General features: G+C 34.0%; 2 protein-coding genes across 5 annotated transcripts; one reads left to right on the forward strand and one right to left on the reverse strand.

Moving 5' to 3' along the window:
- Positions 1–3,044: 3,044 nt before the first annotated feature.
- LOC110609300 (vacuolar protein sorting-associated protein 35A) lies at positions 3,045–11,416 on the reverse strand. Of its 2 annotated transcripts, XM_021748778.2 has the most exons (21): positions 11,039–11,413; positions 10,830–10,926; positions 10,580–10,703; positions 9,161–9,346; positions 8,377–8,464; positions 8,131–8,187; positions 7,938–8,027; positions 7,705–7,827; positions 7,427–7,561; positions 7,145–7,261; positions 6,156–6,395; positions 5,954–6,016; positions 5,647–5,736; positions 5,300–5,389; positions 4,883–4,984; positions 4,728–4,796; positions 4,542–4,622; positions 4,323–4,430; positions 4,126–4,229; positions 3,692–3,805; positions 3,045–3,580 (listed from the first exon to the last, which is right to left on the reverse strand). In XM_021748778.2, exons 1-21 carry the CDS (start codon positions 11,129–11,131, stop codon positions 3,370–3,372), a joined length of 2,382 nt encoding a protein of 793 aa, XP_021604470.1. In that variant the 5' UTR covers positions 11,132–11,413; the 3' UTR covers positions 3,045–3,369. The 2 variants fall into 2 exon arrangements, with proteins under 2 accessions (XP_021604470.1, XP_043810035.1); XM_043954100.1 differs by lacking the exon at positions 4,126–4,229 and having other exon boundaries at positions 11,039–11,416.
- A 1,268-nt stretch (positions 11,417–12,684) lies between these two features.
- Positions 12,685–18,195, forward strand: LOC110608553. 3 transcript variants are annotated; one of them, XM_021747808.2, is made up of 8 exons: positions 12,685–12,936; positions 14,442–14,602; positions 14,752–14,841; positions 15,151–15,305; positions 16,128–16,248; positions 17,148–17,267; positions 17,351–17,421; positions 17,519–18,195. In XM_021747808.2, exons 2-8 carry the CDS (start codon positions 14,495–14,497, stop codon positions 17,763–17,765), a joined length of 912 nt encoding a protein of 303 aa, XP_021603500.1. In that variant the 5' UTR covers positions 12,685–12,936; positions 14,442–14,494; the 3' UTR covers positions 17,766–18,195. The 3 variants fall into 3 exon arrangements, with proteins under 3 accessions (XP_021603500.1, XP_021603502.1, XP_043808965.1); XM_021747810.2 differs by lacking the exon at positions 14,752–14,841; XM_043953030.1 differs by lacking the exons at positions 12,685–12,936; positions 14,442–14,602 and having other exon boundaries at positions 14,752–14,968.
- Positions 18,196–21,168: the final 2,973 nt, after the last annotated feature.

Below are 21,168 nucleotides of genomic sequence, written 5' to 3' on the forward strand. Positions count from 1 at the left end.
AAAGGTTGAAAGAGGCAATTATGGAGCAAACGGTGTTATCATTGCATGATTGTTGTAAGCCTTTAGAAGTTCATACTGATGCTTCAGATTTTGCCATCAGTGGGGTTCTTATGCAAGAGGGTCGGCCTGTTGCATTTGAAAGTAGAAAGCTCAATGACACTGAGAAGAGGTACACAGTGCAAGAGAAAGAGATGGCCGTCGTTGTGCATTGTCTTCGCACTTGACGTCATTACTTGCTTAGGAGCAAGTTTGTGGTCAAGACTGATAACGTGGCCACTAACTACTTTCAGACGCAGCGGAAAACTGGCTCAATGGCAAGACTTCCATGCCGAGTTTGATTATGTCATGGAGTATAAATCGGGCAAGGCAAATATGGTTGCGGATGCCTTAAGCCGCAAGGGTGAATTGGCAGATATTAGTCAGCCCATTAGTGATCTATAGGAAAGGATAAAGCAAGGACTGCAGCAGGACTCCTTAGCACGAAGCTACATTGCTCTAGCCAAAGAGGGGAAATTAAGAAGATTTTGGCAAGAAGGGGACCTGTTGTACACCATTGGGCGCAAGTTGTATGTGCCACTCAAAGGGAGTTGCTGAGAGAGTGTCATGATAGCAAATGGGCTGGACATCCGGGTATTCAATGCACATTGGCCTTACTTATGGTGAGCTATTTCTGGCCAAGAATGAGGGAAGATGTGGAAACTTATGTGAAGACTTGCCTTGTTTGCCAACAAGACAAGGTAGAGAACCAGCTACCTTTGGGACTTTTAGAGCCACTATCCATACTAGATAAGCCATGGGAGAATGTCTCCATGGACTTCATTGTGGGCTGCCACCTTCAAGGGGATGCAAATGGATCCTTATTGTGATGGACAAATTTTCAAAATATGGGATATTCATTCCAGCTCTGAAAGACTGCACGGCGGAATAAGCTGCCCAATTGTTCCTCAAACATGCAGTTAAGTATTGGGGACTTCCAAAGACAATTGTGAATGATAGAGATCCACGATTCACTGGCAGGGTTTGGACAAAATTATTCAAACTAATGGGGACAGAGCTGAATTTCTCTACTTCTATGCATCCCCAAACAGATGGCCAAACAGAAAGGATGAATGCCTTACTGGAGTTATACCTAAGGTATTATGTGAGCGCCAACCAGTGGGTTTGGACTAAGTTGCTTGATGTTGCCCAATTCTCTTACAACCTGCTACGAAGTGAGTCAATAGGGAGGAGTCTTTTCGAAGTCCTTGTGGGGCAGCAGCCTAATACTCCCACCAGTATTGCTACGGGCTATACAGTCAAGAGCTCTGCGACCTACAAGTTTGCCAAAGGTTGGGAAGAGCAACAAGAGTCCGCCCGTGCTCGCTTGACTAAGGAAGCCAAGTGCATGAAGAAATGAGCAGACAAGAAAAGGAGGCCACGAGAGTTTAAAGAAAGAGACATGGTACTAGTCAAACTTTATATGCTTGGAAAAGGAATAAGGGGCCACCATCAGGGGTTATTGAGAAGGTAAGAAGGGCCTTATCCCATTCTCAAAAGGACTTGGAAGCAAACACATAAGGTGGGTTTGTCTGCCAACTATCAAATCCACCATGTCTTCCACGTAAGTTTCTTGAAGCTCTTCCTAGAGGATAAGGAGGATCCTGCTCGAAGTATATTCACAAGAGCATTAGGGGGGTGTTCGTGTTCAACATAATAAGGAGGTAGAAGCTATCATTTCAGACCGGGCGATACGTCATATCAATCGGGCATCAACAAGAGAGTTGCTTGTCAAGTGGAAGGGAATGCCCAATAGTGAAGCCAGTTGAGAACCATTGGACGAACTTTAGCAGTTCAAAGAGCAAATTGTGGCCTATGAGAATAGCAAAGCGATGAGGATGCCACTGGAATGGGTGGGAGATAATGTCGCCTACTGAAAGTCTCACCACCAATTTTTTGCACCATGATCAGCCCATAGGCTGCTGACCATGATGGTAGGCCTATGGGTCAGACAGATAGCCCAGCCCAGTAGGCAAATGGCGTCTGTGCCAGAAAGAGCTCTTGCCGGATGAGAGGTTCCAAGGAGCGTGACTCATAGGCCTATGAGGGACAACTGCGAGAATTCTCTAGGGGTTAACAGGGAGCTCACGGCTTATCGTATGGGCTAGTCTGCGTGAGAATGCCACAGAATGCCCCAGACGGATCCAGCACGTGTCAGAAGCTTCCAGGCGAGACAAGGTTCAACGAGCAAGTTCTTTGTACACAAGAAGGTTTTGGAATTGACTAGTCTAGAGCCAGAATTTTCTAGATGATTTCCAACTCTTCTAGGCAGATACTGTACATAGAATTTTCTAAAACCTCCAAAACAGTTTCTCCACCACATGTTAAGGAAGTAGAAGTGCCTATAACTGCTGTAAAAACGTATAAAGCTACCCACACTTATCGTAAAGCATCCTAGAGAGCTAATAAAATCGTTAGTCAAATTTCTACCGCCTTTTGCTTTTCTACTTACAAACTCGTATTTTCTTTACTAATTTCTTGCAACCTTAGCAAGGTCTGAAGGTTGACTAACCTGCTCACTTGAGAGTTTGCTAGTGCCGCATGGGAGAAACACTTGGAGAAATAAGTGAGCCTCTAATACAAGTCTTCCCTTGGTGGATCGATCTTGTTTAGGACTACTTTTTGACCCCAATAGCCTTATTTGTATAGACCGAGTTTGCTGGACCTTTATGGGCTTTTTGGTCGTTTTTTTTTTCTTGTTTAGTTAAACCTGCCTTGTATCTGTTCCTCCCCTGCAATGAAACTTTGGCAAAACAAAACAAAAAAAATCCATGTCCATGTGGCATGTCACCGCACAAAATTCGTCCCCCGGAAGCACCCACTCCGGGACAGGCGGCACGCGCAAGGCGCAACACATAAATTAACGGGGTTTTTCTTTTCAAAATTTTATGTTTTACAGTTAGTCAAGGCACATTCATTTTATTGTTGATCAATTCAAGACCAGACAACCCAGACTATTGTAGTTGATATGATTCGTGATCAGTCGACCAGACAAAAGAACACATCAATTTAAGTACAGGTCACCCATATTCTGAAAGATTATTTACGTAATACACAGTTCCATTACAACTCAAATCAAATGTAAAACACAGCTAAACATGGTATCATATTACCACAACCTCATCATAATAGACATCATCGAACTTTACTCGGTCAATTCCTAAACCATCAATAATATGTGGTGAAAGACTTCGGTACTAATCCAATAAGCAGACAGGTTTCAACATTGGCTTATAGAAGCACATAAACCGCGTTCCATAGGTCTAGTCAATGGCAGCAATTACATTTGAATCATTAAAATGGAAGTCATATTGTCATATCCAATCATCCCCTTCACACCTTGATGGCCTCGTACCTTTCACCAATTGCTCCTCCTTTCTGTTTCTGGAACTGAATGTACCGCAGTGTGCTGGCAAAGAAAGCATCCGCAGCAGGGTCTGGTGTACTAGAGTCACTTTGCATCTCAGTGGTAATCAATTCAATCAGGCTCTGGACAGAAGCAGCAGTAACCTGCGGGTTCCCCTTCTCGAAAAAATATAGATACCTTCAAATACAGCAGAACTTAGGATTTCTATCTTCAGAGATTAAAGTTTAACACAACAATAAACAAATGGAAATAGCAATAGTCCAGTAGATTCAGATAAGGAAAAATTACTTGTTCAGAATCTCAACAAAGAGGGTGATTGATCCAGTGCTACCTCGCGTCACATTGGACATTTGTTGAGCAGCATTTGCAATTCTTAGAGCACGTTTTAGGCAAATTAGAACCCTGCATACATAAATAGCAAATTAATAACACAAAGGAAACAAAATTCTGTGTGTCATAGCTTCGAAATCCCACCCATCCCCATCAAATAAACAAATAAACAAATAAACGAAGGGGGAAGGGGGTAGAAAGAGGGCCAAAATAATGGGTCCCTTGTTAGCCTCTTTCACTCGGGTAAAACGCCACTGTGATACAATGCCCAAATAGAACATCAAATTGCGGGCAAAATACTAGATTACAAGTTGCTATCCATAACAAATTGCAAAGATATGACCATAATGATAATTTATGGCCTTCATCAATGCTAAATGCTTGGTACCCACCTCTCCCCATCTTTCATGTTATCTTGATCATCAACCCAAAAGAGATGGGCACACCCATAAACAGCTCTGCACTGGTCAGGCTTCTTTAAAAGCTTAGCAGAATACTGCTCCAAGCAAAGGTCTCATATCAGTACAAATAGCACTAAAAGTTATAGTGGGTTAATTAACTTAAAATTACCAAATGCTGAAACACTTACCCCTGTCGCTTTGTGTGTCAATGTATCTCTATTCTCAACACCAAAGACATGCATCCTCTGTAAAGTCCCTATTATTAAATGCAGCGCAGTCACCTGTGCTTTAGAATCCTATTACAGCAAGGGGGCATTAATTAGTTAAATGGACCAGCATAGATGGATAAACTTGAGCATCCAGACTCTATGAATGTTAATTATTTACATAGTTAAGGGACAACTTACAGAGATTTCCTCTTCATACAGAATATATGCTTGGGTGAAAAATTCATATGCAACAGGTTCTAAATCAGAGTCATTGGCAGCCTGATTAATAAGCAAGCCAAGAAACAAAACAAACAAATAATCAAGTTACAAGATGCACGATCATCAAACAGACCCTCGATATTAATAGGCTGAGTATCATTATACCTCTGCACATTGTAAGTACAACCGAAATGCTAGTTCAGGTGCTGGGACAGTTGACAGCACCTCAATTGTCTGAAAAATAAACATTTGCATCACCAAATATGCCAAGATATTAACATGAATTTATAAAAGACAAGACAATATAAAATAAAATATACCTGATTCAGAAGCTGAAAAATTTTCTTTGGTGTAGTCAATGACTCGTCCCCAAAAGGATTTTCATCTTGGCCTTCATCTTGGCCTTGCAGTCGCCTAATCAACTGCTCGCACAAACAATATATAAATGATATGTTGTAAACAGAATTGCAGTGCTAAAAGATGAAAAAGCATGCTAGTCATTGATGCAGATGGAAAATTTGAGGAACTTGCTTTCCTTGGGAGCAGAATGGAGACAACCTTTATTGTCAGATTTTAGAGAAAATATTTTCAGTTATTTTATCATGAAATACAGCCCGATTCACAACAAATAATTGGCTATTATGCATATTGCCAGTGCAGAAGATAAACAACTGTCCATATTTTAGGACTTGCAACTGCATATCATTTAAAACACATTGGCATACACTGAAGCAAACCTTAAGAGAAGAAAAGACAAGAGGAGGAACTGTGGAGGGCAGACGCTTAGGTCCCCCAGTCATGACATGCCTTCTTACTGTACATATGATCTGCAACATGCAGCAGAAGTCAATAAAGCAACTGAAAAAAGTAGGCAAAAATTCAAATCCAATTACATGACATCTAATGATAAAACAATGACACCAAAATAAACTGTTCAAAATTAAAAGTTATAATTCTAGATGTTGAAGAAAAGTTATAAATCAACCCACTAATGGCCTTCAGTATTAGAAGTCAAACAAATCTTGACGTACCAATTTAACTTTTAGAAAGATACATGGTGTTCATGTTGTAATAAATCATATACCTTGTACATTTCCTCTGGATCATCATTATGCAGCATCTGAATAAGACGTGCAACAGAATACTGCTCCTCTTTGAAATCATCTTCATCAACCTAGAGGTGGAGAAATAACACATTGAAAAACATAAATACATGTGATGGCTGATAAGCATACTAGAAGAAAGAAGAAAAAATAGTGATTAAGTGCCAACAATATAAAGAAAGCGCAAAATGCATTGGTGGAAAATCCAAAAAGGCATATAGAAGGTTTATTTCTCAAGATAATGCAAAATATTATGTAACAGCAAAAGTGGAGTAAACTCCAAAAAACCTCTTCATGATTTCCATCCAAATCCTTGATAAGCCCTCTGATTAATTCAAATAATGCCTCAACCTACACAAAAAATAAAAATAAAAAAAAACATGAGCAAAGTCTGATTATGATGAGAATTATAAAGGTTAACAAATAACATGAACAAAGTCTGATTATGAAGAGAATTATAAAGGCAAGGAAGAGAGGGAGAGAAACATACCTTGTCTGATGTAGAAATATGTGTTTTGTTTTTTATTATACTTTGGATTATGACGGTTGCCATGATTTTATTTGTCTCATTGTCAAGGTATTCCATGACTCGAGGGTAGTTCGAAAGCTTCAAGGCAGTGACAACATCATTATACTTCTCTAAAGGAGCACTTAAAAGTGCCACAATTTGTTTTGTGGCTCTGCTGTCCTCAAGCTTTCCTTTGCTTGATAATTTCTTAACACATGCTCCCTGATCAATTTAGACAAGAAGTCACTTTAATACATAAAACGGAATAGACACCCACATTGCAAATATAAGTGGTTTCCACTTTCCACAATATTATCAGGCAACCCACACAGTAACAGTTACAAGGATCTTGATAAAACTGAGATTACATATGAAGTGATATAGGGTAAGACACATTTGCTATGAAATATACCACCAAAAACATATTTGCTATTTCAAGGATTTTTTTCACTTGGATCCAATTCCATCCCCAAAAACAATGTGCCACACTAAACATGCTTCACACTTCCCCTCTCAGGATGTCATCCAACCACTTGAAACTCAAAAATTTTGAAGCAATAACATGTGAACAGGTAATTCAAGGAGGATTATGAACACCATAGGCAATGGCAGGAACAATGTAATTGCAAACTAACTTTAAATTGAATAATTTTTTTTTTTTTTTTTTAAAAAAAGAATCAAATAGTTAAATATAACAGTTAAATATTACTCAAAATCTAAATTATACTCAGTGATGCAAGTTCCTCATTTCTTACAAAAAGAAGAATAGTTCTTAAAGCTATTTTTCTAAACCAAATTGACAGATGTTACAAGGGTGCTCATCCATGAAATGTTTGGAAAAGCACAACTACTCGCAATCTCTTTTTTTTTTTAACAGAATTTTCTTCCCAATTCTTGCAGTTGTTTTCACTTCATAATTCTTAGGAACACAAACTTGAACATGCAAAAATAGTTTAGCAAGTGAGGTATACCAGCACTTGATCTGCATAATCCAGCCGATCAGGATGGACATGGAGTGTGAATGTAAGCAGAGATGAATATAAGGCCACAGCTCCGAAAATAGGCATATCAACCTGTGCTTCTATGACCTGCATCAATAAGTATTATATTTCCAGGTTTAAGTATATGCACATAATTTAATAATAAAAATTTGTTATTACATCAGATGTCATTAAATGCCTTCTCCACAGAACTGAAAACAAAAAGGGGGCCAAGATAATCAAAATTTCAATATCACCATTTTTTAATCTTACCTTCCCTATTGCATTGTTCAATTTGGAAAAAGCTTCTACTTGCAAGAACTCGGGTAAGACTTCTGCACTTGAAGCTGCATAATTCGAGAGCCTCTCCATCAGTCTAGAAAGCACTGTCTTGATGTCAACAGATGGCTGTAAAACAAAATACACAATGAGGAGTGGACATAGCAAAAGATAACCTTGAATAGCCAATGTAAAAATGTCAACTGATGCATCAAAGAATCTATAAATAAAAAAGTTGAAGTAAATAAGTAAAACTAACAGGAAGTTCATACCTGAAGCTGGGGGCAGGCGCTCAACAAGACTTCAAGAGTTTGCAAGTGATACTCATCTGGAAAGACTTGAATAATGCAGTCCATCAAATAGAATTGAGCAAGTTCATCTTTACAGTTGACAACCTGTCAAAATAATTGAGATCCAGAATTAGTGCAAGATATCGCAGTCTCATGTAGAAAAAAAAAAACTTTAGAAACATAAACCATCAACAGAAAAAAAAAAGGGTTGAAACCTGTTCAAGGACTCTTGGAAGTACAGTATCTTTGTACATATCAAGGTCAACACCTTCTATCTGACTGAGGACATGCAGATTCTTCCCAACCTATTAATGTCAGGGAGAAAACACTTAGCTGTCCATGTGTCCAGCACATATACTACACAGTTGCATTGTGGAAAATAACCATTTACAAGGCTATTGGTATTACAAGATCACGTAGCTCGTTCCTTCCTTTCTCCCGCTTCTCCTTTTCCCGGGCAGGTCCCTGCAGACCAGAAAGCCCGACAGCAAGCCTCAACTCAGGATCAGCTAAGAGTATGAATGATTCACAAGCAGTATGAGACCTGCATGACCAGAAATCATGCCCCCAAGATATATGTTACCTTTATGACATGCAAAGCATTGAGATGCATGCCAAACATGAGAGCAGGTAATCATAGATATTTCAACCAACCTGATGTTGCATCCGCACCCACAGTTTGTTCATCTCAGTGAAATTTTGCAGCACAAACTCCACAGCATCCATGACTGTGTCAGCATCGCTGAAGGGATTCAAGGAATCAATACAGGTCAGTTCTAATCACAATGCAAAGCAGAGATACAAATGAAATAATGAAATGATGCCAATATTATGTTATCAGCTTGGTCCTATAATATGGGTTAATGGGTAACAAAAGCACTTCAAAGCTCTTTGCCTTCTCTAAATACAGCTAAATAGATGGGTTGCCTTGTTCTGCCACACAAAACCATAAATTATCTATAGTTGTTAGAATCATATGATTCTCAATTTGAATCGATTTCCCCCTTCCCAGACTAGCAATTTGAATCTATATGTCAAATCACAAGTATGCCTGAATTGATGCAGTCTTGAATAAATAAATTGGTAGATTCACCCAATTCTTTCCTTATCAGGTTTGTGGGAAAAGGACCCACATTTCTTGCTTTCTAATCACATTTTGCCATATGATCACTCCACATATGTCAAAATATATTTTTTATCTTTTTTTTTTACAATGACATGTGTACTGTTGTTTATTAATTTTGATAAATTTTGTACTAAATCTTATGATTTAACTATTTATTTGGACCTCGATTTGACAAGATCTACCTTGACAAGAACCACTCGACATAACTGGTCACATGACATCTCAAATTCTCTCCAAAACCACAGAAACAAACAACTTTTACCCAAAAGTTCAATTTTAAGGAAACCAATAACAACCACATAATATCCTTACCCTTCATACTCAGAACCAATGTCAGGTAGTTTATCCCTGCTGACTTGAGAAAGGTAACTCCTTAAGAAGAGACCACGTACAGGATGCTGAATGCCACGACACATTTCCACAAGATCCTTAAGGACGTCCTTTGCAGGAGCTTCTTTAGATTTTATGTATACAGACCCTACAGTACAGAGGAGATATCTGAAAGATGGAACGGCACAGAGTGAGATAACCATAGCACTATCACTTAGAATAGATAACACTTATTATATTGATGAAATCTCTTGACTAAGCAATCCAACATGCAAGCAAGATTCTCCTTACAAAAAGTATGTATATACACATGCATACATGTATTTATATTCTTCACGAATTATATTATTTAGATATTGATTCTTGACTACGGAAAATAATAGTTAATTCTATACATATGTCATGTCTTCTAACTTGCAAAATTTTTTGCTGTATCCCAACCAAATGATATCGAACTAGAAGAATGATACAAACATCTAGATTGTCTTTGTCTATCAATATCAACATATTATATATCTGTTATATTTGAATTAATGTGGGATCACCTTAGAATGAACAAATTTGTCAAGATTGTTGGCTCTAAGAACTTTTGGTACCTATCCCAAATTAATCCATATCCATCTTCCAAATTTCCATGCCCCTATGTTTGGTCAGTGTACCTCCTTATAAAGAACCTATGTTATTTGGACTCGAATACGGGTGTTAGAAATGGGTGCATATCTCCATGTCTTGTCAACTTTCTAAATTTCTAAATAGAAAATACTGGAATGTGGATCTAAATTTAGACACAGGTGCCTAGATATGTTATATAATAAATTAGAATAAAGAAATATAAAGTTACATAGTAATGATTATAATTTAAATAGGTGATCAAATACAACCAAATATATCTTCCAAAATACAACTAAATAATTATTTTAATTATATGCTCTCCATCTTGAGAGAAAATAATGCTATGCTAACCATATATGAATAGGTCCCTCAAGTGTCTGAATGCATGAATATGCATCGGACACATATTCCATGTACACACGGGTACAGCATGATAGAATGAAGAGTGGTAGTATCAAAGTAAAGAACATTTGACTCATAGAACGTAAAATATTATATCATGTGAACGTGTTCTAGAAGTCCGTTGCTTTGTTTGCAACAGAATAACACTAATCATGCCCCAAGAGCATGAGCGACTACTCATGAGGATCTAACATAGCAGGTGAGTCTAGATAACAATAATCTAAATAACAAAAGGGTTAGAGGTGATTGCTTGCTTAGATTTTCTGTGACCGTAGGTCTTTAGGTGCAATCTTCGTATTTTCTTCTAACATACGCGAAGAAGGTTAGCCATACGTTATCAACATTAAAACGAATGAAGAAAAAACTTGAAAATGAGAATGGACTTACAATCTAGGCAATATGTTGCCAGCATGCAGCACAAGTTCATACAGATCAATAATGGAGCAACCACGCCGTGTCTCTTCCTTGAAGAACATCTCCAGCTTCCTTAATTCATCAAATGCTCGCATGTCTATGTCATCAAAGCACATATCACAAACAAAACGTATATACTATCCTCCCTCAAGTCAAGTATCAATCCAATAAGATTGAAAGAAAATTTAGATCTATAAATTAGATCTTGAAGGACCAGCCTTACAGAGTTCATAGTACTTGTGAGGGGATAACTTCGAAGTCCGCAGTTCCGAGAGCATTTGTGCTGAATACTTCAAAGCGTCTCTGAGATTGTTCGAGTCCTGAAAAAAGTTAGGGTTTTAGACAAGTTAATTCACTCACTCCAGAGAAATTATAACAAATCTTCCATTGTTTTCTCGAGAAACAAACAATTAAAGAGGAAAAAATGGTTACCAGAGCTCGATGCATATAGAACGCATTCTGTTGAAGGCCGGCAATACCCGCCGCTAGCCACTTCTCTTCGTCTTCCACTCCGTCCGCAATCATATTTTCTCTCTCCCTCTCTCTCTTTCTAACACGATCTTAATTGTAATCGAGGTTGCGTTTTGACTTTTGTGTTCTACGAACCTCAAGGTCCTCGACCGCCTGTCAAGGTACTTGCTGCTTAGATCGCTGAGATCGCGCGCTCTTCAGGTCTATGCAATGCCTTGATCTCTAGACTCTCTACCATTTGCTCATCCACGGCTACAAATAATTGAGCTCATCGAATCTAAGCCGCCCATCCCGTTGAATGTTGAGGACGCATTGTTCTAAGCATTCCGTGCTTTGCCGGTCTCTCGGGTAAATTATACGCTATAATAATATTATATTGAACGGCAATAAAAAAAATATATATATTAGATTAAAAAAACCACTACTTTCTGGTTTTTGAGGCTATAGTTAAAATTTTTAATTTTAAATAAAAATTTTTTAATTATTAATTTATTATAATTTAAAATTTTTTTAAATTAATTTTAAATACATCATACTATATTATTGTTATTATTATTATTATTATTATAATATAAGTAAATTAATTAATTAAATTTAAATATTAATTAAAAATTTAAATTCTTAATTATATAAAATTTTTAAATTATATAATTGAAATATTTAATTTTTATTTATATAAATAAAAATTTTAATTAAATATTTTAAGTAATTAAGAGTTTAAATTTTTAATTAAAATTTAATTTAAGTTAATTAAGTTATTTATATAAAATAATAATAAATAGTGTCTCATGTGAATTAATTTAAATATGATTAGAATTAATTTTAAAAATTATTATAATTATAATAAATTTAAAAATAAATTTTTTATTTAATATTAAAAATTTTAATTATAATTATGAAAATTTGTAAAATTATAATCTATAACAAAAAAAATGCCTAAGTAGAGTGCCCTTTTTCCAAAAAAAAAAAATTATTGATTAATTTTTTAATTTTAAAAATATATTAACACCCATGAAAAAGTCTTTTAGAATAAAATGATTTGTGGTAAAATAGAATGTCAATATACTTTTCATATGATTAATTTATATTAATTTTTCTCCATATTGTTTTCAACAAATTTTATTATTAAAAAATTACAATTTTGATTTTTGAAATTTTAAAATTCTAACAATGAGATATATTAATTAAATTTTTGTTAATTTTAATTATTAAATATTATAAAAAAATTTTAAATAATTTTAATTAAAAGGGATAATTCAGCCACATTATTAATTAATTTATATTTTTTAAAATTTAAAAATCAATTAATATAATTTTTTATAAAAATTAAATAATAGAATATTTAATATTAAAAATTAATAAAAAATTAATTAATAAATTTTTTAATATCACTTTTCAAAATAAAAACATTAATGAGTGAGTTTCGTATTAAATAATAAATTAAAAAAAAGTAAGTGCACTCCATTATATAATTTATCTTTAAATTTTTAACATTCCATTTAGTATTCTAATTATAATAATAAATTAATCGAAAAAAAAAATTTTATTATTTATAATTTTAACTATAAATGTAAATTTACATAAATGTTTGAAATTTAAAGTTTTGATCGCAAGGAGGAGCAAGGTGGGAAAGAAAAGGGAGGAGAACTGGCGCGAGAATCAAAATTCCCAAATGAAAAAAAGGGGAGGACTTTTTTAAAAAGACTGGGAGCTTGGTGGCTGTGGCTTACATTTGCAGCGACGCTTTTGATTGAGATAATGGTCACTAGCCCAAATTCATAGAAGAGAGAAAATGTTGCATCAGAGGGACGATTCCTAAACTCGGTGATTTGCTCTAGTCCCCCAATCTTGTAATTCAGGTAATTATTTCTCCGATTTTGGTTTTATTTCCGTGCACTTTGGAAACCACAGAATTAAGGTGCAATGTTGAATTTGTTCAACTTCTGATTTGATTCAACGGAAGAGGACTCTCTCTCTCTCTTCTTTTTTTTTTTTTTTTTTTTTGCACGACGGGTTTCAATTCTATTCTCATGTGGTTTTGATTCACATTTAATTGGTTGCTTCTGAGTTATACTTTAATCGTATTACGTTACCTGGGGAATTAAATCCATTGACTTGGTTCACTTGTGTTTAAATCGATTATGCTGCTTTTGAGTTTGCTTAAGATTGATTGAAAGTGAAATTTAAAAAAAAAAAAAAGATTTGAGTTTGTTCTTTTATTTTATTTTGCAGTTCTTTGTAGTTATAGTTGGTTAGAGTTGCTAGGTAACTAATTAGTCGCTGACTCAGATTATTTACTAAATGTTCAGCATGAGCTAGAAAATCTTGTATAAGAAGTTGAGTAAATACAGAATTGATTTCTCCATTTCTTCTTCTCTCTTATCCTTTAATGGACCTTTATTTTTTCTCTCTGAATTTGCCTCTCTTTCTCTCATTTTATGGGTTGGCAATTACAATTCAAGTTCTAAAGGGGTGGATTTTACATGGGACGTAGAGGAAATTCAAGTCCTTAGTCCAGTGGAGGAAACAGGGAGAGAAGAGTTTAAAGCAAATAATAAGGTAAAATAGGGAAATAGGGAGTGAAGAAAATTTTGTGATTCAGAAATGACATGTCCTAGATTCTTTAAGGTTCAAAATTCCTCTACTCAGGTGAGTGTGTGTTTAGTAAAAGTAAGACTTATAGATAGAAATAATTGGATTTTTGCTCAAAATTTTTTTGTCAAGATTGCTAGAGATGGTATTACTTTTAACCTTCTCTCCAAATTTCTTTATTTGTTAACTACATCTTTTCATGTTATTTTTGCCTAAACCCTATCAGTGCTTAGCCTATTGCAATGCAACATAATTTTTATGCATGTGCGAGTAGTAGTGTTTTTTACTGTATTGTTATGTTAATGGGGTATCTTCAATCTTGATAGTTCTATGACTTCCTTCTTACTATTCGTTCTTATGTCGAATCTGAGATATGATTGCTAGGGTCTTTTGTGCTCTTGAGGAAATTATGGAGAGATGAAGCATGGTGAGTGGAAGAAGGGATTTCTGGGTGATTGGTTGGAAAATATGCAGTTTGAGCTAACAGTTAGCAAGGAGGTTGAGATAATGTTGGGTTGCAGATCTAAATTGAGATTCTTGTACTGGTGGACCTATTTTATTTTATTTCCTGAAAGAAAATGAAAAGAAAAATAATTTTAAATTTTTCATTGAAAATAGTTTGTGATTATTCAAAAATGTTTGATAACTGGATGAGGTTGTTAATTATGTATTCATTATGTTACTAATAGATTCAACTTCTTTGAATGTCAAATTATATCTAAAGTCATGTGCCAAAAGGAAATGGTTTTATCACATCAAATCATGTATGCAGGTTTGGACTTTGGAAATACAATATTTAAGGACTTGAATTAAGGCAAGAAGAACATGAGCTCATCAGCAATAGAGCCAGAGGCACCTGACCTGGTGTGCCAGCTTGACAATGTCCAAGGGATGGTTGATGCTTTCTCTGCAGTTCGATGGAAACGCCAACAGGTCTGGGCCCAACAGAAAAACCAAAGAGTATCAGGAGTTATTTTTTTCCTCCTCTTCTCTCTTCCCTTCACATTTCTGGTTGCAATGGCTGTAGGTCTTTTTCACTGTTCTATACGTACTTTTTATCTATCTATTATTGTTACGATTAGGATGCTGTGGTGGAATTATCAGAGCATGGCATTGTTTTGATAGTTGAGGAGATTGGTTGTCTTCAAGCTAAAGTTTATCTCCAAAAGGAGGTACCAAAAGCAAACCATTGATTTTCAACTTTCCATTTCCTTTTTTTGATTTTAACTCCTTGACTTTTTCTAAGTGCTGAGAAAATGAAGGAAAGCTGGGAGGTTTAATAGGCACTAGATTTTCTACGTATGGTAGTTCATTTTTAGTTTCTTATACCTCATCTATATTTTATTTTTTTTTCTATTTGTTACCCTCTCAAGTTTTATTTTTTCAGCTGAGAAAATTAGGACAAGTCTCTCTCCCTCTATTCCTTTTCCCCTTGTACATAATTGTTTAATGAATCTGGAAATTTTGATGTTTCTTTGTAGCTTTTTGTCCAATACCAATATAATGCTCAAGGGCGGCCTAGATTTGGAGTGAGCTTAGGGCTTTTTGTTGATTGCTTGAACACATTTTCAGTTCCTGGACATTCAACTGCAATTGAAATTCAATATCCTGGACCGGACATGCAGCTTCTTCTCAAGTACAGTGATGTTCTCAGTTATTCCTCTTTCTTAAATCAGAACGTTTGGACCTAAGTTGCTTGATTAGTAAAAATTTTTAGGTCTAAAATCTATCTAATTGTTGGGTTTGGTTTCTTAGAATATTTAGGATAAGGAGTATTAACTTATTGAATGTGGAGTTTCTTCATGTTGGACTTGAAGGAAATAAAGCACCCCTTTAGTGTACAGCAATTATTTTGCACAGTTCATTTGTGGAAAACCAAGAAAAGTTAAAGAGGTTTCAAAATTCTCTTGTTTTCATTTCATTTGCACTTTCAGCAACCAAACAAATCATTTCTGCTTGTTGTTTGCTGCCAGAATGTTAACTTTAATGTGCAACTCACATGATGCTTAGGATGATTATGATGGATGTGATTCTTTGCACTTAGACCTCATGTGAATATCAAATTCCCTGTGTTGACTCGTATTGTAATACAAAATATTTAAATGATCATGCATTGAAATGGAAGAGATGAAAATTTTAAAAATTGTAAATAGTCATGGATGAAACATATGTTGTTCTTCTTATGTATTTATTTTCCTCATTGAAATAAAATTTCATTTATCAAAATCATGAAAATCTGTTTGGTTAAGCTAATGGTTTATTCTTTGACCAAGAAAAAAAACACATAATGGTTTATCATTGTGGGTTAGACTCGTTAGTATTTAAGAGATTGGCATTGGTTTGGTCAGTAGACGTCCATTTTTGGGCTACAACAGCTTCACAATCAAGTAATTTCCTGTATTTGGTTTTGAAGTCCATGAATTCTGCTATAACCCATATCATCCGTCAAATGTTTTAGGTCTGTTGATTCACTTGATGCCTGTATTTATGCGGAAATCAGGACAAGAATTCCAGATACATTTTCATGGGACTACAACTTTGAACCTGCGGGAACTACACCATTAAGTTTTACTGTTAAGGTATTATTCTGGTACATGCATTTACATGTAAGTGGAGCACCAATTTATTCTTTTTTGTCCTAGACTCTCAGTTGTTTGCAACTTGGTCATTTTCCTAAGTTTATCATTTTATTTAGTACCTCTTACATACTATGCCTTCAGATATTAATGTTTAAAGATAAATTTTGATGTATACTTGTCTTCAAGAGCCAACTTGCTTTAGCAATTCAATCTGATTCTAGAATGCAGATATGATATTATTGTCTCCTGGAGGCCTTTTGATATTTGCTTTAATTGAAAAATCTTCTAATTTTGTTAACACAAGATTTTAGCATGCATGTTTCCTGAAGAAAATAGTCAATGGTGAGATATGGTTCAAATGCCTCCCAGGTGCCAACTCCGAAGAAATTGGGACTGATGCTTTATTGAAGTTTTAGAGTAAATGATCACATTGTCTGTGATCTGGAAATCTAATGTAATTGTAACTTTTGTTTTCTCGTCCTTTCTTTCATTTCTTTTCATTTTGAAAATCATTGAGATGCTTCTGTCAGTTTTCCTTCCAATATTCTATTCTTTCTTTCATTTGAATGTATGAGTTTAGGATTTGTAATAAGCAATGAATTTTTAATCCAATGGGTCTTTAAGCTTCAACCTTCAAGGGATATCTTTATGTTTTTGGAATCAGACTGAAAAGAGTTTCTCTAGCTACTTTACCATTGAGTGCTTTAATCTCTTGAAGCAACTGATATGATGGGTTATAATTATTTTGTCCTCTGATGATGAGACTTGTGGATTTATCAATGTGCTATCACTACACTACATTGAGAGATTCTTGTTGTCTACTTTTTTATTTTTATTTGGCCAATCTTGCCTATCTTCTATTTGTACAAATGTCTGAAATCATTACGCTTGCAATGCAGTCTGCAGCATTGAAGGAAGCTATTGATGATCTTGAATGGCCAGGATCCAGCATCCAGATTATTCTAAAACCAGTACCCCCGTCTGTAACCTTCAGAGGTGAAGGCCATGGAGACTTGCAGGTGAATTTCATATACAATCAATCAAGTGCTGGTTATGAGACTTGACTATTTCCACAAGCCTAAATCTATTTTCTCTTTTGCAGATAGAGTTCATGTATTACGTAAATACCGATCTGTTAATTGCATTTCATTGTGACCATGAAGTCTCTTACAGGTATCTCCAGTTGTTTTTAGTTCATTAAATCAAAGGCATCGGTCCTCTGCCACCACACCACACTAAAACTTTCTGGTTGTCTTATTTGTGTGAGTAGGTATAAATACAAGTTCCTTCGAGCAACAACGTCTAATATACCCAGCAGTGTTATTAAAGACAACAGAGGAAGCAAACTGACCATTGGGAGAGGTGGAATGTTGAAAGTTCAGCATCTGGTTTCAGTTGGAAGATCATCTATTGCACATCCCCATGTGGATGCTGCTGGCTATCAACAACCTAGCCGAATAGCTTTTATTGAGTTCTTTGTGAGGCCTGAGGAAGATGAAAGCACCATAAATAATTAACAGGTTTTTTATTTCCTTTTTTATTTCTATTTTTTTTATAACAATCATCATTCATTAATGGCTAGCAGAGGAGTCATCTGCAACACATTGGAGGCCTCGTAGGCATACATAGCAAAGACGACTAGGTACTGGCCGTGGGCCTTTTACTGCCACATTCTGGTTGTCCTACTGCTGTTTTATCTTTCTGCTTTGAGGTTCTAAATGATAATCCAGTACAGACATAATCACTTCTCTTTTATAGCAACTATATGCCAATATCATCCTCTCAAATCGTCTTATTTTGTTTTTATTCCTCGTGAAGTGAATCCAGTTGAACATCATATTTGTCAATTTTTTAAGAAGCTTGATCATAGTGTTTTGGGTTGAAGATGCTCTTGGTGTCATATGGTTCTTGTCCAGAATGATGAAACCTTGCTTTCAGCTTGTTTTCAATCCCTAACTTTTAGTTGCTTTTTAATTTTTGGGGTGGGGTGGGGTGGGGTGGGGTGGGGAGGCGAGATGATAGAATGCTAGCTATGCATCCATCAATCAACGCATGCGAGGAATTTCTGAAGAGAACTGTAATTACTGCATTCTTTAAAGAATCTATCCAAGCTGCATCATGTTTCTGTTATTATTATTATTATTGTTAGTTGTAAATGCATTGCTATAGTCTTTAGGAAGCCAGCAGCTGCCCAAATTAATTACACTATTTCTCCAATCTCAAAATAAAACTTCCATGAAAGATATCCGGCAGTAGGGTGCTGCTATTGGTACATGATCTGGAAATTGTACCGCTACCGACTTGAAAATTGAACTGCCCGTAGATGCTAGAATTCAAATTTACTTAAAATCGCTGGAGCCTGCAAGCCTAATGTACATGTGATATAATCTCAAATATGATTTTAAAAATATTTAAAAATATTTTCATCTCATGAACCAAAACTCAATATATCTATACAAACATAATTAAAAACTTAAGTTCATATTAAAATTCTCATCAAATGTTTCAGTATAGTTATTATTACATATTTATGTTAGATTCAAATGTAAATTAAATTTAAAATTTTTATATAAAAAGATCATTGATAAAGAGATTGTAAAAGAAATTTTTGAGCAAAATACAATTCTAATTCACAATATGTTATAACTATATTATTACAAAAAGCTATACTATAAAATATTGTTTATCTTTCGAGCTAATTCTGATTCTACAAATCTAAGGTTACACATGAAAGGCTAAGTTATTAGAGTTTTGTAAATAGAAACATAATATAAAATAGCTAATTCTGACTTTACAAATTTGGGGTTACGTAAAAGGATAAGCTACTAGAGTTTTGTGAGTAAAAACATAATATAAATTAGTTTAATAAGATATATGATTGATGAATGTGGTACAATATAAACAATTTATATTAAAATGCCACCATTAACTTGTCATAATTTTAATAGTGTCTGATCCATAACGGGTGTTTTTCGGGACGTTTTTTTAAACATAACATAATATATCGATAATGCTAGGAGTATAAAATGGACGCCTTGGTCTTTTTTTTCACACAGTGCCAAAGGTATAAAATGAGTTTCAGCCTGAACTTCTATATTTGTCATAATATATAGTAACATACTTGAGACTAGTGTGTCATCCAATATCCATCCATAATAATAATAATAATTAATTGTGCAATTCATCAATATTCGTAAATTTTAATGTGAAATAATATGATCGTATACATATGACATTCGTGATGTTTGAAAATGTTTAAAACGTTTAATTTCTTTAAAATAATAGTTTAGTTTAATTCTATTTATCTAAACTTAGTTTTTGAAACAGTTATTTTATTGCTAATTTTTACGATTTTATAAGTTTTATCCTATACAGAAAAATTTAAATGAGAGATCAAATATAATTTTTATGAGTTTTAAAATTATTTAAAAAAATCCTAAAAGCATAGAAAATATACAGAAAATGAGCTAAAAATTGGGCAGTGTCGCTGATATGATTAAAAAAAGCAAAAGGGAAATCTATGTTTGATCCATTTGGGAAATAACCCCTACCAATATTACATAAAAAAAAAAAAGTTAATGGTAAGAAATTACTGAATTTATTTACAATAATATAAATTATTTTTCTTAATTTTAAATATTTTTTTATGTATCTAAGATTGATCCAAACTAATATGATAATATAATATTAAATCAAAACAAAATTTTAAATCAAAATGAAATAATAAATTTTTCATTCCTAGATTAAAACAGCAAAAATCCATTAATAAAATTTTGGGATTAGAGCTAATTAGAGGTTTATTTAGGGATGGGTAGTGATCAGGCAGCTGATATGGGAATGGGATGTTAAGTTTAAAAAAAGGAATTAACGATAGTGCAAGTAATAATTAATGAACATAATTTAAAGTAATTCTATTAAAAAAATGTTAGAATATAATTGTGAAAATAATAAATTTTAGAATTTATTTTACATTAGAGAAAAAAATATAAAATTTATTACTTTTAACAATTATATTCTAATATTTTTTCTAATAGATTTACTTAAACTTGATTGAATTGGTGCAACACGAGAACTTCTCAAGTTAGTGTTACTATTAATCTATCACATTACTTTTTTCTCTTTAAAAATTGAAGTTCTTTCATTATCCTAAGTTCAATTTGTTCAATTTTTATTTTTTTAATATATAAAATTTGTTATATATTATATTATTATTCACTAATAATTCACCGTTACCGTGTGACGTGAAAATCTATAGATTCATGTTATAATTTTCCTTTTAAAAAAATAAGAAAAGAATACATATTGTGACATTAAACAGATAGAATACTACCTTACTATTACCTTTACCACAGCAAAAAAGAATGGCAGATCAGTTGTATTGTATTTTAATATCTTTTCTGTTAATTTAATTATTTAGAGAAAAAGCTAGTTGATTGCCTTCCTGTCTTTGTGTAAAGTTGACTAATAAGGTTTTAGATTTTGTAGATGTAATAGCTTGACATATGAAAATTAAAATATATACAATAATTGCAAAAGTTATCAAATTGACAAAAGCTGTGAGAGAACGTGAGCTTTGTCTAGCTAGCTATTTCTGAAAAGACATCACATGCCCCCCCTGTGAAAATTCAGCAAAGCTATAGTAAAAATTTAATATAATTACTTGATTAAACACTTCATTAAGTGCTTTTGTTGGATAGCTCTATCATCGCTCGCTAACATAAATTTCTGCAGTCTTGTCATTTTCTCGGGAAAATTTTTGTATACATTTAAATGTAAAAGTCAATTTATACTCTAATTAATTTAAAAAAAAAAAAGAGAGAAACCTATAGATTAAGCAAACTTATTTTTATACTATAAAAAAAATTATCAAAAACAGTTTTCTCCAATAAGTTTTAAAGAAAAACAAAAGAATATAATTGA

This window comes from Manihot esculenta, chromosome 2, assembly GCF_001659605.2.
Source record: "Manihot esculenta cultivar AM560-2 chromosome 2, M.esculenta_v8, whole genome shotgun sequence".
Lineage (NCBI taxonomy): Eukaryota > Viridiplantae > Streptophyta > Magnoliopsida > Malpighiales > Euphorbiaceae > Manihot > Manihot esculenta.